The sequence below is a fragment of the Pseudopodoces humilis genome, chromosome 21, assembly GCF_049639895.1.
Source record: "Pseudopodoces humilis isolate 2021_Gansu_Grassland_sample_001 chromosome 21, ASM4963989v1, whole genome shotgun sequence".
In the NCBI taxonomy this organism is placed as follows: domain Eukaryota; kingdom Metazoa; phylum Chordata; class Aves; order Passeriformes; family Paridae; genus Pseudopodoces; species Pseudopodoces humilis.
The window spans coordinates 3,817,541-3,834,257 of NC_142220.1; the positions used below are offsets into that span (position 1 = coordinate 3,817,541).

Below are 16,717 nucleotides of genomic sequence, written 5' to 3' on the forward strand. Positions count from 1 at the left end.
GCCCGGTCCCCGTCAGCTTTCCCGTAACGACAGCTCATTGCTAAGGAGAGCTCGTCCGCGCACCTCCAGGTTTGTCTGAACCCCACCTCTCTAACAGAGTCAGTTTACAAAGCTTGCTGGCTAACAGAACGGCAGTCGCGCCCCAGACATCGACCAAAGCACCGGTACTACCGGGGCAGGTGAGTCCCGTTCTCCCAGCGCAGCTCTGCCCCACCACGAGTGCTCAGCACAGGCTCTGAGGGAGCTCGGTGACCCCAAGCAGTGCCAGAAAAACCCTGCCCACATAACGCAGCGCAGGGACAATAAAGCATTTCAATCCTACTGGAAATGTTCCTCTTCCATGATAAAGCAAATGCCGAAAAAGTCTGTGACTTAATGCTCTCTTTATCTAAGACGAGAAAAATTTGAGACAAAGATTTTCAAGAAAGTTAATTAATTCAGAAAAAGATTAAGAGGTATTCAAATATTTTTCTAGTTTCAGTTAAGTTTAATTTGCATTGCTAACTTGCATTGCTGTAGTGCAGTATAATACACGTGTCTTATGTAGGTCCTCACTGTAATCTATTTAAGATAGATAGTGCCTTTAGAAAGCAGTGAACAGATACACTTTTACTTTATTATTTTAAAAAATTTAAAAACGTGTATTTATTTATTTTTACAAATCATACAGGAGAAGTATAGACTGTTGATACAAAAAATCAAGCCAATAACATTTTAACAGCCACCACTTTAATTTTTTAATAATTCTGGACTATGAAAAGAGTAAACTATAAAAATTATCTATAATGCAGAAACTTAAAATAATTTACTGGTTCCATAAATAATTCTAATTCCTGAATATCTTTAAAACATGAAACGTAAGATGAGATCAGAACTAGCAAATGGCCTTCCTTATTTTTACAGAGATACTGAGGTAAGTGGAGCACCACTGCATGGCAGCAGTCTGAATCAGTTTGAGGAACCGGAACAGTCTAACTGCAAAGGAAAGGCAGAAAAGTACATGGTTGAACTAATTCCAGTTTTAAAATTCTTTAAAAAATATATTTCTGGAGTTTTACCTTTCATGCAACAGAAACATTGAGATTGTAGCAAAGTCTCACAAATTTATTGTCGTATAAAAATGGATTCAATCACAAATAATCAGGCTGAAGTTTTGTCAAATACAAAAAAAGATGCTTAAGAACAGAACACAATATACAAGACTAGAAGTAGTAAAATATTCCTGAACCCAAAGTAATACTGGGATAATGGTTATTTACAAAGTCTTGCCTAAATCTCTTGAGACCATGTTGAGCTACAGTAATAATTTCTCTACCTTTTTAGGAGATTAACATGCAGATTAGACAGCTGTAAACAATGAAAGGAATGTATACAAATATATGTACATTGAGGCATAGTGCTTTGTAATGACTTTGTTCCCTGTGTTCAAAGAGTTGGTTTTAGTCATTTAGACTTCAGAGGACTTGTTGCATCCTCTCTGTGCCACCTTATTTATCACTTTAACTGCAAATTCAGAAACAAATTTACTTGAACAAAATGGTCTCCTCAGAAAACAGCAACTTTGCTGTGGAAGCTGTGACAGTTGTTACAAATGGGCTTCTTGCTGTGTGATCCACAAATTAGAGAGAAAGAGAGCAAGAACAACTCCCCACTGAATAGTCTGTGCATTTAATATTATGAATGCCTTACTGGACAAGCACCAAACAAACCCACATTTCAGCTGTGGAGAGAAGTATAATGACAATAGATATATACATTATTTTAAATACTTATAAAAATTTAATATAGAAATGGCTCTAATATACAATAATGTGGTAATTAAAAAAAAAACCAAACAAACTATGGTGAAGTACCACCATTAGGCACAAATCATTTCTGGTGTTGGTAATTTTAAGGGAAGTCCAAAGACAGACCATTTATAATTTTTCTGGGTATTTCAAGATGAATCCCTTCAAGATAATGCAAGAACCTATTAAAAAAAAAGTAAGAAAGATTGTTAAGGGAACAAAGTTATTTCCAATCATAAGGCAACACTTTTATTATTTTGAGAGACAAATGTCCACCTTCCTTGCCTAGAATTATTTGACAAATTATTTTATTGAAGTCCTTAACTACCTTTTATAATTAAATGTAGCAAGATCTAGGAAAATCCAACTTACCTTCTTTTAGTCTTCCCTTGCTCTTTAAGCTTCTCAGACCTACAGATACTGCGGAGAGTGGGGAGGTATTCAAGGGTACTGGCTTGCTTATTGCCCAGGCTTAAAGGACTTCTGGAAAATACAGTTTTGATGACAGCCATCCTCTTCTGTGCTTTTTTGTGAGTGCTAAAACAGAGAATGAAGCTTTATTGTTTCCTGTTCATGAATGTGCAGTGATGATTTTATTTATTTAGGATCAAAGCCACTGGTTTAAAACTCCATTAAATTGATGTCCAGAACTGCATCCCAATAGATCAGATGTTTGCTTCTAATTGTGTGCTGCTTACACAGCATCACAAAGCTGCACTTGGACAGAAACATCAGGGCCAGCAGTTTGTTTGACCAATGCTCTTGTCTTAATCAGGAGTCTGATCTGGGGAGCTCTTCAGTCAGATGCGAGGTTCAGTACAACCACAACTGAAAGCATCTGTGGTTTTCAAAAATAAAAAGCATTATGCAATTGTTATTTGCCAGAATATCAGTGTCATGTCCAGTGTATAACCCATGATACAAACCTGGTCACAGGATGCATGCTAAGTTCCATTCTGACATTTCTTCTCTGGGTACTGACTTACAGAAGAAAGGCTCTAAGCCATTTTCCCGTTCAGACACCCTGAATGCGCTTTAAGTGCCTATTGTGCCAATTTTACCTAAGATGACTTGTTTGTGTTAAAAACAATGTTTCATGCCCACACTTGATAGTATTCATTGGTCTTTTATAATGTATTAAAGGTTATTCTTTGTTAGCATAAGTTACTACAAAGAATTTACTTCGGATTTTGTTAGGTCTTCATCAAGCAGCACCTACCAACACACACAGGTTCAGTTATGAGCTGGCACTGAGTGACCAATTTGCATGTTTGGTACTTGCAGAATCCCATCTGTCTTGAAAAAGCCATTCCTTTAGAGTTCAGGTATTCTTTTGGGGGTGGTGGTGGTGTTTGTACATTTTTAAAGTGACTAGACTTAAGGCCACCATTCTTTAACAACATTAGAGTCAGGCTGTTCAAGAAAAGTCACTTTTTGCAAATTGACAAGAAGTTAATTTAAGGTTGCAAAAGCACAGTGAACAATATATTGCAGAGTTTTGAGGCACACTGACAACAGTCATAGTGGTATGAATGTGTATACATCAAATCTGAAACAGTCCTACACCTTGTGAAATGCTCTTCTTGACAAATAACTGCATTATACTCCAGAAATATTAACAAAGTCTTACCTTGAATTAGCTGCCTGACTGAAGGATATGCAATTCCTTGAGTCTGAGACAGGCAGAGTAAGTCCCCTCAGCTGATCACTTTCAGATGTTTTACTGGTACTCAAAAAAGATTCCAAGTTCTGTGAAATATTAACAGAACTTTTGGTGAAGCTGAGTGCTTCAATAGCTGCCTTTATTTCACTACAGCTCTGGGAACTCCACCAATCAGTATTTTCTATACTGAACTCATCACAAAGACCATTTCTGATTTTGGCATTTGTCCAATGAAATTCACTTTCAGAAAACTCCAATGGTTCCCTGGTGTTAGTGTTTACACAGCAATCCAGGAAGGACATGTTTTCCACAAACTCAGTCAGTGAATTCAGACACTGAAAAACAACTGCAGACCTTTTTTCATTTGCTGAGGTTTTAGTTCTAACTTCTTTTTGTTCTTTATGCACCAACAATTTCGATTCCTTTTTATCAATTTCAGTACATGATTTAGGACTGTCTGATGGCAAAGTTATGAATTCAGCTGAATAGTTCAGCTCAGAATCAAATAAGTCACTATCATCCAATAGCTCAAGCCTTTTCTGAGCCTTTGTCTTTTTAGACCTTTTTCCAGGGCTACTCTTCCCAGAGGAAGAACTCTTTGTAGATCTGTCTTTTGAAGAAACTATAGTAGTCCTTTCAAGCATAGACTTTGAGGCTTCAGACTGGTTTGACCGAACTTGCACTGGTAAGGGAAGAATAAGTTCAAGATTACTGTATACAAAATCCACATGCTTCATCTGGAATTCTGTGAGAAGCTGGATCAATTTATTCCATTCCTCCATGGTTGTGATTTTGTGCTGCAAAATAATAATCATGAAAGCTTTATCAATATATTAAAATACATTTTTTTTAAAAATAAAAATGTTATTACAGAAAATCTCACACTCCTTGCTTTGTGCTTATGAGGTGAGGGGCTGTTTTGCTTGCAGGAGACCACCCCAGTTCAGATTGTCCTTAATAACCATTGAATTCTCTAATTTCTACAACTTTTTCAGAGATTTGCTTCTAAGATTATGCTATTCCTGGTGATGCTTACACTCAGTTATCTGGCAATCATTCAAAGTACTATCAAGTCAACTACCAAAATACCTTAAGAAATGTAAACAAATCTTCTGAAGGCAACAGGATGTTCTTAAGGCCAAGCAACATCTCTACACAGCCTGTATCACATTTTGGAAACTCCTGAAGATGTGCATCATCAGCTTGAGAAAAATCCACCTTGGAATCATTAGACTTTGCAGGATGAATGACACTATCTGCCTTCCTTGTCTCTTCTCCTCCTGCACAGAGATAACAGGCTTTACTTGAAAGGGAACAACTGCATCAATAAATTGATTTTCCACCTCTTTGCCTGAATTCCTGTCACAAAGGATGCTGTAACTGTCACTTCTTGCTGTGGTGCTGAAGGAACAGAGCAGCTGAAATGAGACATCCCCATGGCCACATCACTGCTGTCAGTGTTACCAAGCTGTTCTCCTGCTTCCCAAGTAATCTTTGAAGTAGGTTGTGCCTCACTTGTCTCTCCCTGTTACACCCTCACACCCCTAAACTTTTCCTGAATCCTTTGGGGTCAAGTACTTCAGCACTGCTTCTTCTAGGTGAATTGCCCACAACCCAGATACATGGATAAAGAACTGCAAACTCTGAGGAAAATTACTGCTGATTCCCTTCTTTGCCCAGTTTTGCTACTCAGAACATGAAAGGGAGATAGTAAGTTCTGTAATGACAGGCAATAAAACCCTCAAAATTTAGTTCCTTATGCATTAATATAAGGCTTTGAGGTAGCTAAAAATAGCAGAACCTCCCCCCTCCCTGCTTTGTAAGCAGTCTTACAAATTACCATTTATTCTTTCATGTCTAAGAATGCTTCGATTTAGTCAAATTCATATTTAGATGGATATTTTTTTAAGATTAAATGAAATCAACATACCATGAGGTACCAAACACTTCTCTTTCAAGCATCCACCTCCACTTCTAACCCAGAACTGTAAGTACAGAACACTTTGCCTGATATCACAGTTATTTGTGGTGAGGAGAGCAGCCAAGTCTTTCACATCTGTCCGTAGGTTCTCAGCCAGACACAGAGCTTGGAGGTAGCTCACAGAGTTTATCTAAACAGGAGTTACACACAGACCACTGAAACATCTCCTGCCAATCACACTGCAGGAAGTCATACAAGAGCAAATTATTCTATTTATGCCTGCAATACATTTTGCCTTTTCATACAGAAGATTAGTTTATTAAATTAGATTACAGTTAGATTGAAACCTGTAAAGAAAAGCAAACTACCCAATCTATGTAGCCTATGTCAGAGAATTAAGTTCAGTTTAGAAATTCAGCTGATTAAAAACACGCAAACATATTCTGCTCATGGTCCTGAAGCTACCTACACCTTGCTTCTCATCACCAGTGATCAGCTTTTACTGAACTACATTAATTTTAGAGGTTTTCTGCAATTGCCTGGAAGTCCAACAGGTTTTCAGTTTCCCATTAAGAAATTTCCCCTTCTCAATAATTAAGTCCTTCTGATGCTCATTTAGTTAGGTTTTTCACCTAATACATAGCTGCAAATAAAACTATTTGCTACACAGGACAGTAGTGTTTACATTAAAGGAATAACCCATAATAGTTCTAAAATAACTCCTGTACTTTTTAATGAAATTAATATTTAATGAATATTTATATAACTACCTTCTAAAAACTAAATTAAGTGATTAAGTGATTAAGTGATGTTCTTATTGTAATTCTCAGTACCACTAAATTGTTTGGAAAATAAATCTTCCATGCTAGTAAAACAGCTTCTACAAGTAACCATAAATATGTCCTGCACATCCTTACATAAACCCCAAAGACATGAGTGTCTCTGATCAAACAATTATGTTACAACAGAAATATATAAACCTACCCCAACATTTAAATTGCAAACTGAAATCAGCTGACAATTATTTGCTTAGGATGTACCTGCATTTCCAGATAAAGACTTACCAAGGAAGGGGTTTTAAAGTTGATTTCTTCAAAATAGCCATCAAACATTAAGCTGAATGTTGGATCTATAAAGAGAGATCACTGAACTGTCATGACATCATGTTCAAACCTAGTTATTTTCTTTATCCATTAGACCAGCCAATATCTTTATTCAAACACTCAAATCCTTGCTTTACAGTCTCCACTCATGTAATTTTGCATTTAGGAGCAGTATTCAACCATGACCATTTACAGCCTTTAATTAAAAGTGTCTCTTCTGTCTTTAAAGCCTAATTACTGTCATAAACTCTACTCACCATTGGTGGTAAGAATTACAGGTCTTTTTGCAGTTGCCATGAATGTCTTTATTGCACTTAGAAATCCTACATCTTCATCAAATATTATATCCACCTGCAGAAAACAAACATAGTATCAATAGCTTGAGCAGCAGTTACAAGCTGTGAATAGTCACAATACATTTAATGTGAATTTTACCTCTTCAAAAAGAATGAGAGACGTTGCACTTTTCCTGTTGTGTTCTCCTCCCTCTTCATTTACTGACTTAATATGAGCATCTTTCTTTACTTCCAGTGAATTCTGAGTATTTCCTGCAGGTGGATGAATAATTGAGCAGGAAGGAGGAATAAAACAATTTAATGCTTTAGGTACTGGCTTCAAAAATCCCCCATGTATCAAATGCTTAAGAGAATCTGTTCTTTTCTCCACACAGCTCCACATACACGGTGTCGCATTTCCATCTCCAAAGGTAATTCATTATTAAAAAAGAATACCTACCCCCATTTTTTTCTCCAGATGTTGCTTCTCCCTCTCCTTTACGTTTGGCAGAAATTTTGAAGTAGTTTGCAAGTGTTTTAGGGGGCAAACTTCGTTTTAATCCTGCTCCTTTTGGTGACAGTGGCGGTTTTCTTGGAGAAATAACTTTCTTTGGAGAACACATTTTTTCTGCAAGGTATGTTTTATATTAAACTTCATCTGGAGATATAATGTCAAACTGGTATTTCTTAGACAAATTTAAAGTAAAACCCATTTTTTATTTATGGTAAATGACACGTTTACTGTGCTGATTTTTGCTTGTTTTCCTTTTCTCTTGTTATAGGAAAAACTTTCTGTTCTACTTTCTATTCAAATGCCACAGCAGTTGCTCCACCACTGCAGAAATAATGTAATCAAGAGTCAGTATTTTAATAAAGTCGTTATTTAATTTGGTCCGTAGTTGTGTTAAACAACAGACCAGTTCTTACTATTATGGCCAGGTAAGCCAAATCTGCTATCTTTTTAAAAACAACTGATATCTAAAATTTGTTTTCTGGAATTCAGTCTTTAACAACCTCCTCCCCTCCATAAAACCCACCCTATAATTCAGACCAAACAAAGAACCCCAGATAAAAACCACGACACTTACTTGGTGACTTGACAGTGCTACAACTGTTAAAAAAGGAAGGCTTGTGTGCATTCACACCTTTTTTATCCACTTGATGAGACTGAGTAGCTTCTTTCAGCTGGGACAGAATCTGTCTCCCACTACGCTGGCAAGAGGCATTGACTTCAAATATCTGCAATGGTATTTAATTTACAAAAAAAAAAAAATAAAAAAAATTAAATTGTAGACATCTTGTATTACAAATGTTTTTGTATCATTAGTTATAAATAAGAAAAAGGCACTAAGGAGAGAAGGATCTCCACAAACCTTGAACCCAAGCTCCTGAGCACAAGCATACACTGCAGCAGTCTTCCCCACTCCTGGTGGGCCAGTTATCAAAACTGTATTGCAAAGCATTGTCTCTTCCTCAGTATCAGATTTACTATCTTTGAAGTCAAGGCTGCTTAAAGAATCTGTAGAATTATTAAAAAGAAAAGAAAGGATTACTGTTAATTTTTGCCAACTTTTAACAGAAGAGAAGCTATATTAATTCTATCAGTACCTTCTTGCTCTTTGTTCTCCCTTTCCCTTTTCTGATTTCGTTTTTCTTCCAAATCAGCTCTCTTTTTCCATTCTTTTAACCAACTATAAAAGGAAGGAACAAACAATAAAAATTGCTGGTGAATTAAGTGAACCAAATTAAGATGGAACAGAATATAAAACTAGGGGACATCAGCCACTTGTTACCCCATAGGAACTTATGAAGTCCTTTCAAATAAAAGCAAAAAAATGTTCAGGATTTAACTGTTTTGTAGACAAGGTTTCCTTTTTCATTTTCCATTCTGTTAGCTGATTGGTATAAAAACAAGTAATTTGGTGAACTACTTATTCACTCATAATTCAGTGTTGTTTAGTCAGATGGATCTTTAAATTCTTTGTAAGAGCTACACCAGTAACTTAAGCCCACACAGAAAATTTAACTGAAAACACAATGTGTTAGGTGGACTTCAGTGCTAAATTCCTGTCAGAAGCAGACAGTACAGCAAGGTCAGGATCAGGATGCTTGTAGGGAAGTAAAGATAAGTACTGCTCTCTCAGTACTTTATCAGGTAACATGAGGTTTTGACTTATTTTAGGAATGGATCCATGCTCCAACTTCTGACCTGTGTAGCCTTTCAATTTCTTTCTTGTTCCCTACAAGTTCACTGGAATCTTGAGGCTGATATTTTTCTGTCCAGAGCATGTCTTCCTTTTCCAAACCTACAGAAAAAAATATTGTCCCTTTTTGAACAGTTCTTCATGCAACAGAATTGATCAAATCTAGCAGAGAATTAGGACTAGATACGATTTTTTCATCACAGTGGAAAGCTGACATACATCACACATACACCTCCTCAATGCAAAGATTAAAATGAGATGGGAAATGCAGTTACCTGGAAGTGCACTTGGAGCTGATAAACACCCAGTGTCTTCTGTCACACCATCTGGTTTCTGGGTCTTGTTTTTTCCCAAGTGTGGGGCTTGTCCTGTCTCTGCCTGTTTTTCTCCAGATGTGGGAGAAATAAGGTTCCTGGAAACTCTTGACTTCATTTCAGTCTCTGTACCTTCAAGTCGTTTTCTTCTTTTTGATTTGCGGTCTTCTGTTTCCTTCCTTTTCCTCTTTGTTTCCTTCCAATTGTCAGGAAGTTTCTCTATTACATCAAGATTTGCACTGCCATCTCTATTTTCTAAGAAGAAAAAAATTCCATCCATTTAACATTTCTGGCTATGTCCATTACTACTGTACATTTGATACATATTTGAAGAATTTGGTCCAAATAGCTTAAAATTTGAGGATCAATTTATTTCTAACAACAGTATTCCTTCAGTAACGTATTTTTAAAAATTCCCAGTTGTTTTTCAATGCCAGAGAGAGCAAAGGTGGTTTTCTCCCTACATAGATTCCTAACCTTGTGTACTGTTTTCCAAAGCCAACCGTTCTGTTTGCTTTTTCAGGAACCTGGAGTAGTATTTTCTCACTGGAAACTGAGAATTAGAAGCCACAATCTCATCTAGCAAATCCTTCTTGAATGCATCAGGAAAAGCTGGTCGGTGACCTGAAAGCTGGAATACACACACACACAGAATTAATGAAAAACTTTACACACAATGCTTTGCATAATTTAAATTGGTAGTATCTTGTTAAATTCAGAGATTAACAAAAACTGTTAAGAACTGATGAGAACTGTCTAATAGTAAGATGTAAAATGGGTAACTCATACACAGAGAAATTAAAAATAATTAAACAAATTACAGGACTGAAACAAATTCAAATGACAGGATTTATTAAAAACATAACTCCAAACAAATATCAGGACAATTTGAACTTTAAAGTACTAACCACAGCTGCAGAACAATTTCCAGTTCGTTTTGAATTCACAGTGGAAAATTCACCAAGTGAGAGAGTGATTTTTGTGATGTTGGTGACTTGAGTACTCAGTTCTCTCAGCTTAGTTAATAGAGGACATGATGGTGATTCCAATTTCCACATTGGAGAACCTACAGAACCCCCACCAAAAACAAAACAAGAGTTAACTTCTATTCTAGAGAAAATAAGTGGACTGGTCTCTCTTTTGGGAAGTTTTTTGACTTTGTCAGCAGGAAATGGTTTGTGCCCAAATCAATCCAACACAATCTTTATTCTCCAAATTGGAACTTAACAGACCAACCTTTTTGACTAAATATTAAGAATTTTGCATCCTTACCCATGCATGTATAGACTACTTTCGCATCAATTTAATTTGTAAATTTTGTATTCAAAAAGATCTCACTGGAAGCTTCTAAGTTTCATTCTCTTACTGAGACACAAAACAAGAGGAAACTCCCACTATTCCAGTCCTAAGCTGTTCAAATTCTTCAGAAATTATTATGTACATTTAAGCAAAACCCAAAAGCTTAACCAAATCTTACAGTCATCCTTCTGCTGTACATGGACAACAGTCTTAAAACAGGAACTTGCAAGAGAGTATGCTTCCATTGCTGCTGCCTTCTTTGCAATCTGCCTCTTCAGTGACTCTGGCAATCCACTCATCAGGAATTCACGTTTTGCTCTGAATGGATCATCATCTTGAGAATTTTCAGATGCATCTTGGCTTTAATGAAAACAGAAAAGAAAAAGAAAGATAGAATTAGTAGAAGTTCCAGCTATGCAAGGCTAAATTTAATCACATTCTCTTCCAAATGTGTTAAAAACAGTCTGAGAGAACTGCTAAAATTAATTTTAATGTAGTTAGTTTGAAATTAATTCTGTGTTAAAAATTTCAATCTAAAATAAATTCTCTTTGGTTTTGTATTTTTATATGCAATTTGGGATTTATTTTTAATCAGTCATCAACTACATTTCCAGACATTTAATATTGTTCTAAAATAGCTGAGGAACTCTCCAAGACACCCCTAAAATTTTGCAAGCAGATTGAAATATTAATCATATAGAAGTCATGAATATTTATAGCACATTTCAGTAAGTGTATTTAAATCTGTAACACAAGAGAATGCTAAAGTAACCTTGAAGTGTGTTTTGATTTTTAAGCAACTGCACTCTTGACAACTGACCTGCTTTCATCAAAGATCACAATTGGTTCACCTGCAGAGTTTTGAGTGTTTTTGCCTAGGCAGGAAGGTGGACATCCCAGTTTCCCTTTAAAAAGATAAAAAAGCCATTATTAGATTAGCACTGATACAAGATTCTACCCTTCCTTCTGTATTCACTACCTGTATGTTCCATTAATCATCAGGGAAACTTTTTCTTAAGGGAAAGTTGAGTATTTTAACAAAACTCATTATAGCTTTATTTCTAATTATTTCCTCAGTATAGATGCTATTTTCTAACATTAGGAAAAAAAAGGAGATGCAACAAAACATGGTATATGATTAACAATTTTTTAAACAGTTTTCCCTGAATGAAGAAAAAGCAAAACAACACATGTAAATAATGTCTGCACTATTAATTCATATAAAAAGAAAAGGTATATATTGGAATATTAAACAAGATAAACCACAAGAAAAGATTACTATACTGCAAAGGCAGCTTTATGAAATAAAGTTACAATAGTCAATAATATAAAATGTTCCTGTAATAAAAAATAAACACATTCAGTAAAACCCAATTACCATTGGAGTTCTTTGCAACCTTCAAGTTTTTAGACTTCTTCCCCAAAACATCATTTAAGCTCCGAAGTTTCTTTTCCTTCACACTCTGCTCTGTAGTAGTGACACAATCCATGCTTGAATCTAGAATTATTACTGATTCCTAGAGGGAAAGCAAATCAAGTATGAAAGGAAACCAAAGTTTTCCTCCTTTATTAACAATACATTGCAGATATCTACCTTAGTTTGCAAACACTTCTTGTAAAGAATCAAGTAGGAATCATCTGTGTTGTTTATATCAATCACAAATATATAAAAATTTCCCCCTCAAAGTACAGCCTTACATCATTTTCTTCTAATTTCTTCTTCTCAGCAAGAGCTTGCTGTCGAGATGAGCGCCTCACAGGAGCTGCTGAGTCTTCATTCACTTTTGATCTCTTCTGCTGTATAGCCTTTGCTTTTTCAATCAGCTGCTTTGCTTTGGATATGTTTTTAGAAGTGGAGTTTATCTGTTAACACAGAACAAAAAAACCTAGATAGTAATTAATAGCACTCTATTCACTAAGTACTTTGCATATAAATATAATTTTTCACTTTCATAGAAGTATGTAATTGTTGCAAAGTTTCATTGGTATCAAAAAGAAAATTAAATAACTGAAAGGACAAGCAAACCAAGATTATATCAACAGCTTTCAAAAGGGAGTGAGAGCCCTGCGAGGAGATCACCAATTTTTTCATGGAACTAATAAAACATGGGTAGTGACATTCTTAAACTTCAGCTGTTCTGCTCTGCCCAAACACTATCACAAACCACTGGATCATTTAGGTTAGAAAAGACCTCTGAGATCATCAAATACAACCTCTGGCCAATCACCACCTTGTCAAAATAAACCACAGCACTAAGTGCCATGTCCTGTGGTTTCTATATCCCATTCTGAGAACCTGCAGCACAGAAGCATACTATTTTATGGGATTTTTCTGTTATGAATGGTGGATTTTTACTAATAAAACATGTTTTAAGATCTATGGTATAAGAAAGTATCTCATATTTCATCATAAATCTGAGTATATTCCCTTTCCATAGGGCAGCTGGGAACTGTCATATTGTATTACACTAGATTATTACACAACACTGAACACTCACAATTATACCCATATAGGAAACAACAAAATACTGACACCAATTGTTAAATAAATTACCTTTGTGTTTTTGGAGTGAGACTCTTCATTTTTCATTGCTTCAGCTTTATTTGATTTTGTAGCTGCTTTGATACGTGTAAACCTCATTCTAATTAGAGAAAAAATTATTATGAAATTGTTACTGGTTAATAAAGGGAAATGTTATTCTCAATCTTATTTTCAAAAGACTTTAAAAATACAGTACTGTAAACAGAAGCAACCCCCCAAGTGGTGGTTGAGGTTTTTTTGTTGTTTGGTTGGGAGTTTTTTTGATGTCTTTAGTACAAACACACGTATAGTCAGCTTTGGTTCCTCTCCATTTTTACCCACCATGATTAGTACCCGTGCAACTTACGCAAATTATGTTTTATTTTCAAAATACTTGCATACAATTAATGGGCAGAAAGGTAGAATATACTCTAAAAAGTTTACCTTATTGGGCTGTTTCCATCAAAGGGCACAGTAATCACCTCAGCTCTGTACATGTTGCTTTTCTTGCAGGATTGTCTGCGTGCTTTTGGGGTGGAAGTCTCTAATGGGCAGGCACTTAATTCATTTGCAGAACAGGCACTTCTAGCCCTGGGCTTTTTAGGTGTATTATTTGTTGATACTTTGGTTTTCTGCTGCCTTAAACTCCTTCTTAACTCACTCACTTCTGGACTTAAAGAAATTCTAACATCTAAGGTATCTTCCACAGTAACAACACTAGCACCTGAATCCTCTTCGCCAGTACAATTGCTGCTGTTTGAGACATTGGTTTCCTTAGTTTCTGAAGCATTCTTTCTTCTGTTCCCTTTTTTCTGAACCTTCCTAGATTTTCTGGGTTTAGTTTTATTGCTTTTAGGTTTAGAATGTGTATATTTGTCCACATAATCTTCTGATATCCCGCTTTTTATTCCTTTATTTGAAGGAACATCATCAGATCTTTCTTTTTCTTTTGAAGACTTTGCAGCAGCTTGCTTTTGTTTTCCAGGTGCCTTTTTAACTCCACTTTTTGCTACATCTGCTGTTGGTTGTCTAAAAGCTTTCATAAACTGATGCTTTTCTTCCAGAGTACATTTTGGCCTCAGAGAATCCGACCCTGCAGTCTCCAGTACAGCCAACTCCAATTCCTCTTCCTCAATAACGACATTGGACTTTCTTTTCTGAGTTACCTGTTCAGTTTGCTCACTGTCCAAGACAGCTGGGCTGCTTTCTTTTTCCCCTACACGTCCTTTCTGCTTCAAAAAAATGGAAGCTATTTTCCTAGAGCCTTTCTGCTCCTTATGTGAGGAAGGTAATTTGGGGGGAATGGAATGAACTTGTGCAAGGACTGTCACTGTTCTGAGTGGCAGCTGTTGGGATTCCTCACACTTTTCTGGGTCACTAATACTATCACTTTTGTCCATTTCATTTGCTGTACCAGAAGTGTCCATTGCTGGCTTTGTGTCTTCTTCAACATTATTTTCTCCCTGACTTCTCAAGAAGTCCTCAAATGACACTGTTATAATACAATTATTTACCTGGGATGTCCCATCATCTATATGAACCTCAAAACTGGAATCACCAACAGCAGCATCACACTCTGCTACTGTATTTGTCTTCTCTTCAGTTTCCGTTTCACATGTTTCATTCATCTGGTTTTCTGATGAAGAGCGTTCAGACAAATCAAAATTTACTTTGTGCTTCCTTTTCCTTGATTTTCTTATCCTATTTCTTGATCCAATTGTTTCACAATCAAAATTTATTGCATTTTTTCTGGAGGGGGCAACATTTGGGAAGTTCTCTCTTTGATCATTATCTTCTGTTAATTTTCTTGCGTATTTTTTGTCCACTACAGTACAAGAAGGAATAAAGTCATTACTGTCTTGTTGCAGTTCTGTAGCTACTGTGCTGTCATCACTGTTAATTTCTATGTCAAGATCATTCTCAGATTCGTTCATTTCTTTTGGCATATTATTTAAATTAACTTTCTTCCCTTTTCTCTTCCGCTTTAAAAATGGCTTGAAAGATGGTTTATGCTCTTTGTCATCAGCATCCAACAGTGGTTTATTTTCTCCAGCTCCTACTGGGAACGCAGCACTCTCAGTTGCAGATGTCTTTTTAAAATAATCCAAGATGTTGTTGGATTTTGGTGATGACAATGCTTTATCCACTGGTTTTGCTAACGGTGAAAAATACCTTGTGATTGTTTTTACAGAAGCATCTTCCTCTCGCCGCTTCTTGCATGGCTGTAAAAGGTACAACATGAACCTTAGTTTTAAAAAACTTAAGATGACTTATAGAAAACTTTTTCAGAAGACAAAAATTCATGTTAATGTGCTCAGACTGGGCACGCATCAACTATATCTCTGTGCTTTCAAAGGTCATCTAAGTTTGAAATAAAGATTCTGCTCTTTCAGATAAATAAAAGTCCTATTCTGAAACCTCGAGATGGTCAAAACTGAAAGGGACCAGAAAGTCTTCAGAACAGCTCTGTAGAGATTTCACAACACTGGAAGTCTGAAGGTCTAGATCAATTCAGATGATCGACCTTGAGATGTTCTCCAGAGCATCTGTGGAGCATTTAAGAGGGAATTCCAACATCACTTAAAAAGGTCTGATCCTACCGTAAACATCTGCCGTATTTTAGGAAAACAGTGTACCTTTAAGAGTACTTAAAGAAAATGAACACAAGAGGACTCTTATCTGGTATAATGATTCAAACGACAAAAGAGCATTTACTTCTACAGCTCCAAGAAAGACTGTGGCTCATAAAGACTTTTATAACTCCTGGTTTACCAGAAACTAGACTCCTCTAAAATCGCACCCTCTGAAGCAGAGAACGTCTCTTGCCAAAGTCTCTCGAAAGCGTTCAGTGACAGCCCGGCCCCCGGGGCTCCGCCGACCGTCAGCGGCGCCTGAGAGCAGGGGCCGGGGGCGGGCGGCCCCTCACAGCACCCCAGGTACACCGGGCGGGCCGTGTCAGGGCAGAACACCAAAGGCGGCGAATGCCGAAGGGGCGCCCACCGCCAGCCGCACCCCCTCTCTCCGCCCTCCCAGCGCGACCCCCGGCCCGCGTCCCCACCTGAACGTCACCGTCGTTCCCGGGGAGGAGTGGGGAGGCGGGCGCCGCGGGCACGGCGCCCCCGCCCCCCATGCCCCCGCTGGTGCGGGCGCGGAGCCCACCCGGATCGCTCGGGGCGGGGGGAGCGCGGAGCCCTCGGCCCCAAGCGGTGCCTCAGGGGCGGGGGGCGCGCGCCGCCGCCATGGCCCCGATGGCGCCGCCTGACGGGCGCGCGCGCCGGGCGGGCGGTAAAAGCGCGCGCGACCAGATTCGGATCCTCCGCGCGGAAGGAGGGGGGCGGGGCCTCGGGCCTCTCCCACGTGGCCCGCGCGCGCTGCCCAACGGCCGGGCGTTGTTCGGGTCACGTGACGCAGGCGGACCGGCGCGGAGCCGCCCCGCCCCTTCTCCGCCGAGACCGCGCCTCCTTCCGCTCCCCCTCCCGCCTTCACCGCTCTTAGTCGGGTTTTCGCGCCGCGGCCGTGACGTCACGAGGCTAGCGTGCGCCCCTGTCCGCCGCTGACGTCACGCTTCGCTGACGTCACCAGCCGCCGGTCCGTGCCCCGGGGCTGCCTCCCGCTCCCGCCGCTCTTCCC

At 38.1% G+C, this 16,717-nt stretch overlaps 1 protein-coding gene across 1 annotated transcript; it reads right to left on the bottom strand.

Annotated features, from left to right (window-relative positions):
- Positions 1-1,083: 1,083 nt before the first annotated feature.
- Positions 1,084-16,217, bottom strand: ATAD5 (ATPase family AAA domain containing 5). Its single transcript, XM_005526692.3, has 23 exons — positions 16,146-16,217; positions 13,532-15,309; positions 13,121-13,208; positions 12,265-12,429; positions 11,945-12,083; positions 11,387-11,471; positions 10,745-10,926; positions 10,176-10,333; positions 9,745-9,898; positions 9,229-9,522; positions 8,959-9,055; positions 8,358-8,440; positions 8,123-8,268; positions 7,838-7,988; positions 7,210-7,377; positions 6,910-7,022; positions 6,732-6,825; positions 6,436-6,500; positions 5,381-5,561; positions 4,540-4,730; positions 3,418-4,247; positions 2,160-2,324; positions 1,084-1,969 (listed from the first exon to the last, which is right to left on the bottom strand). The coding sequence occupies exons 1-23, from the start codon at positions 16,215-16,217 to the stop codon at positions 1,891-1,893; spliced, it is 5,478 nt and encodes a 1,825-aa protein (XP_005526749.2). The 3' UTR covers positions 1,084-1,890.
- Positions 16,218-16,717: the final 500 nt, after the last annotated feature.

Bases quoted from the DNA above. Each gene is read 5' to 3' on its own strand.
- ATAD5 (XM_005526692.3), bottom strand. From the start codon at position 16,217: ATGGGGGGCGGGGGCGCCGTGCCCGCGGCGCCCGCCTCCCCACTCCTC. The intron at 11,472-11,944 runs GTAATTGGGTTT...ATCTTTTTAAAG, and splicing joins GGTTGCAAAGAACTCCAATG to GGAAACTGGGATGTCCACCT. The intron at 10,927-11,386 runs GTCAGTTGTCAA...TTTTCATTAAAG, and splicing joins GTGATCTTTGATGAAAGCAG to CCAAGATGCATCTGAAAATT.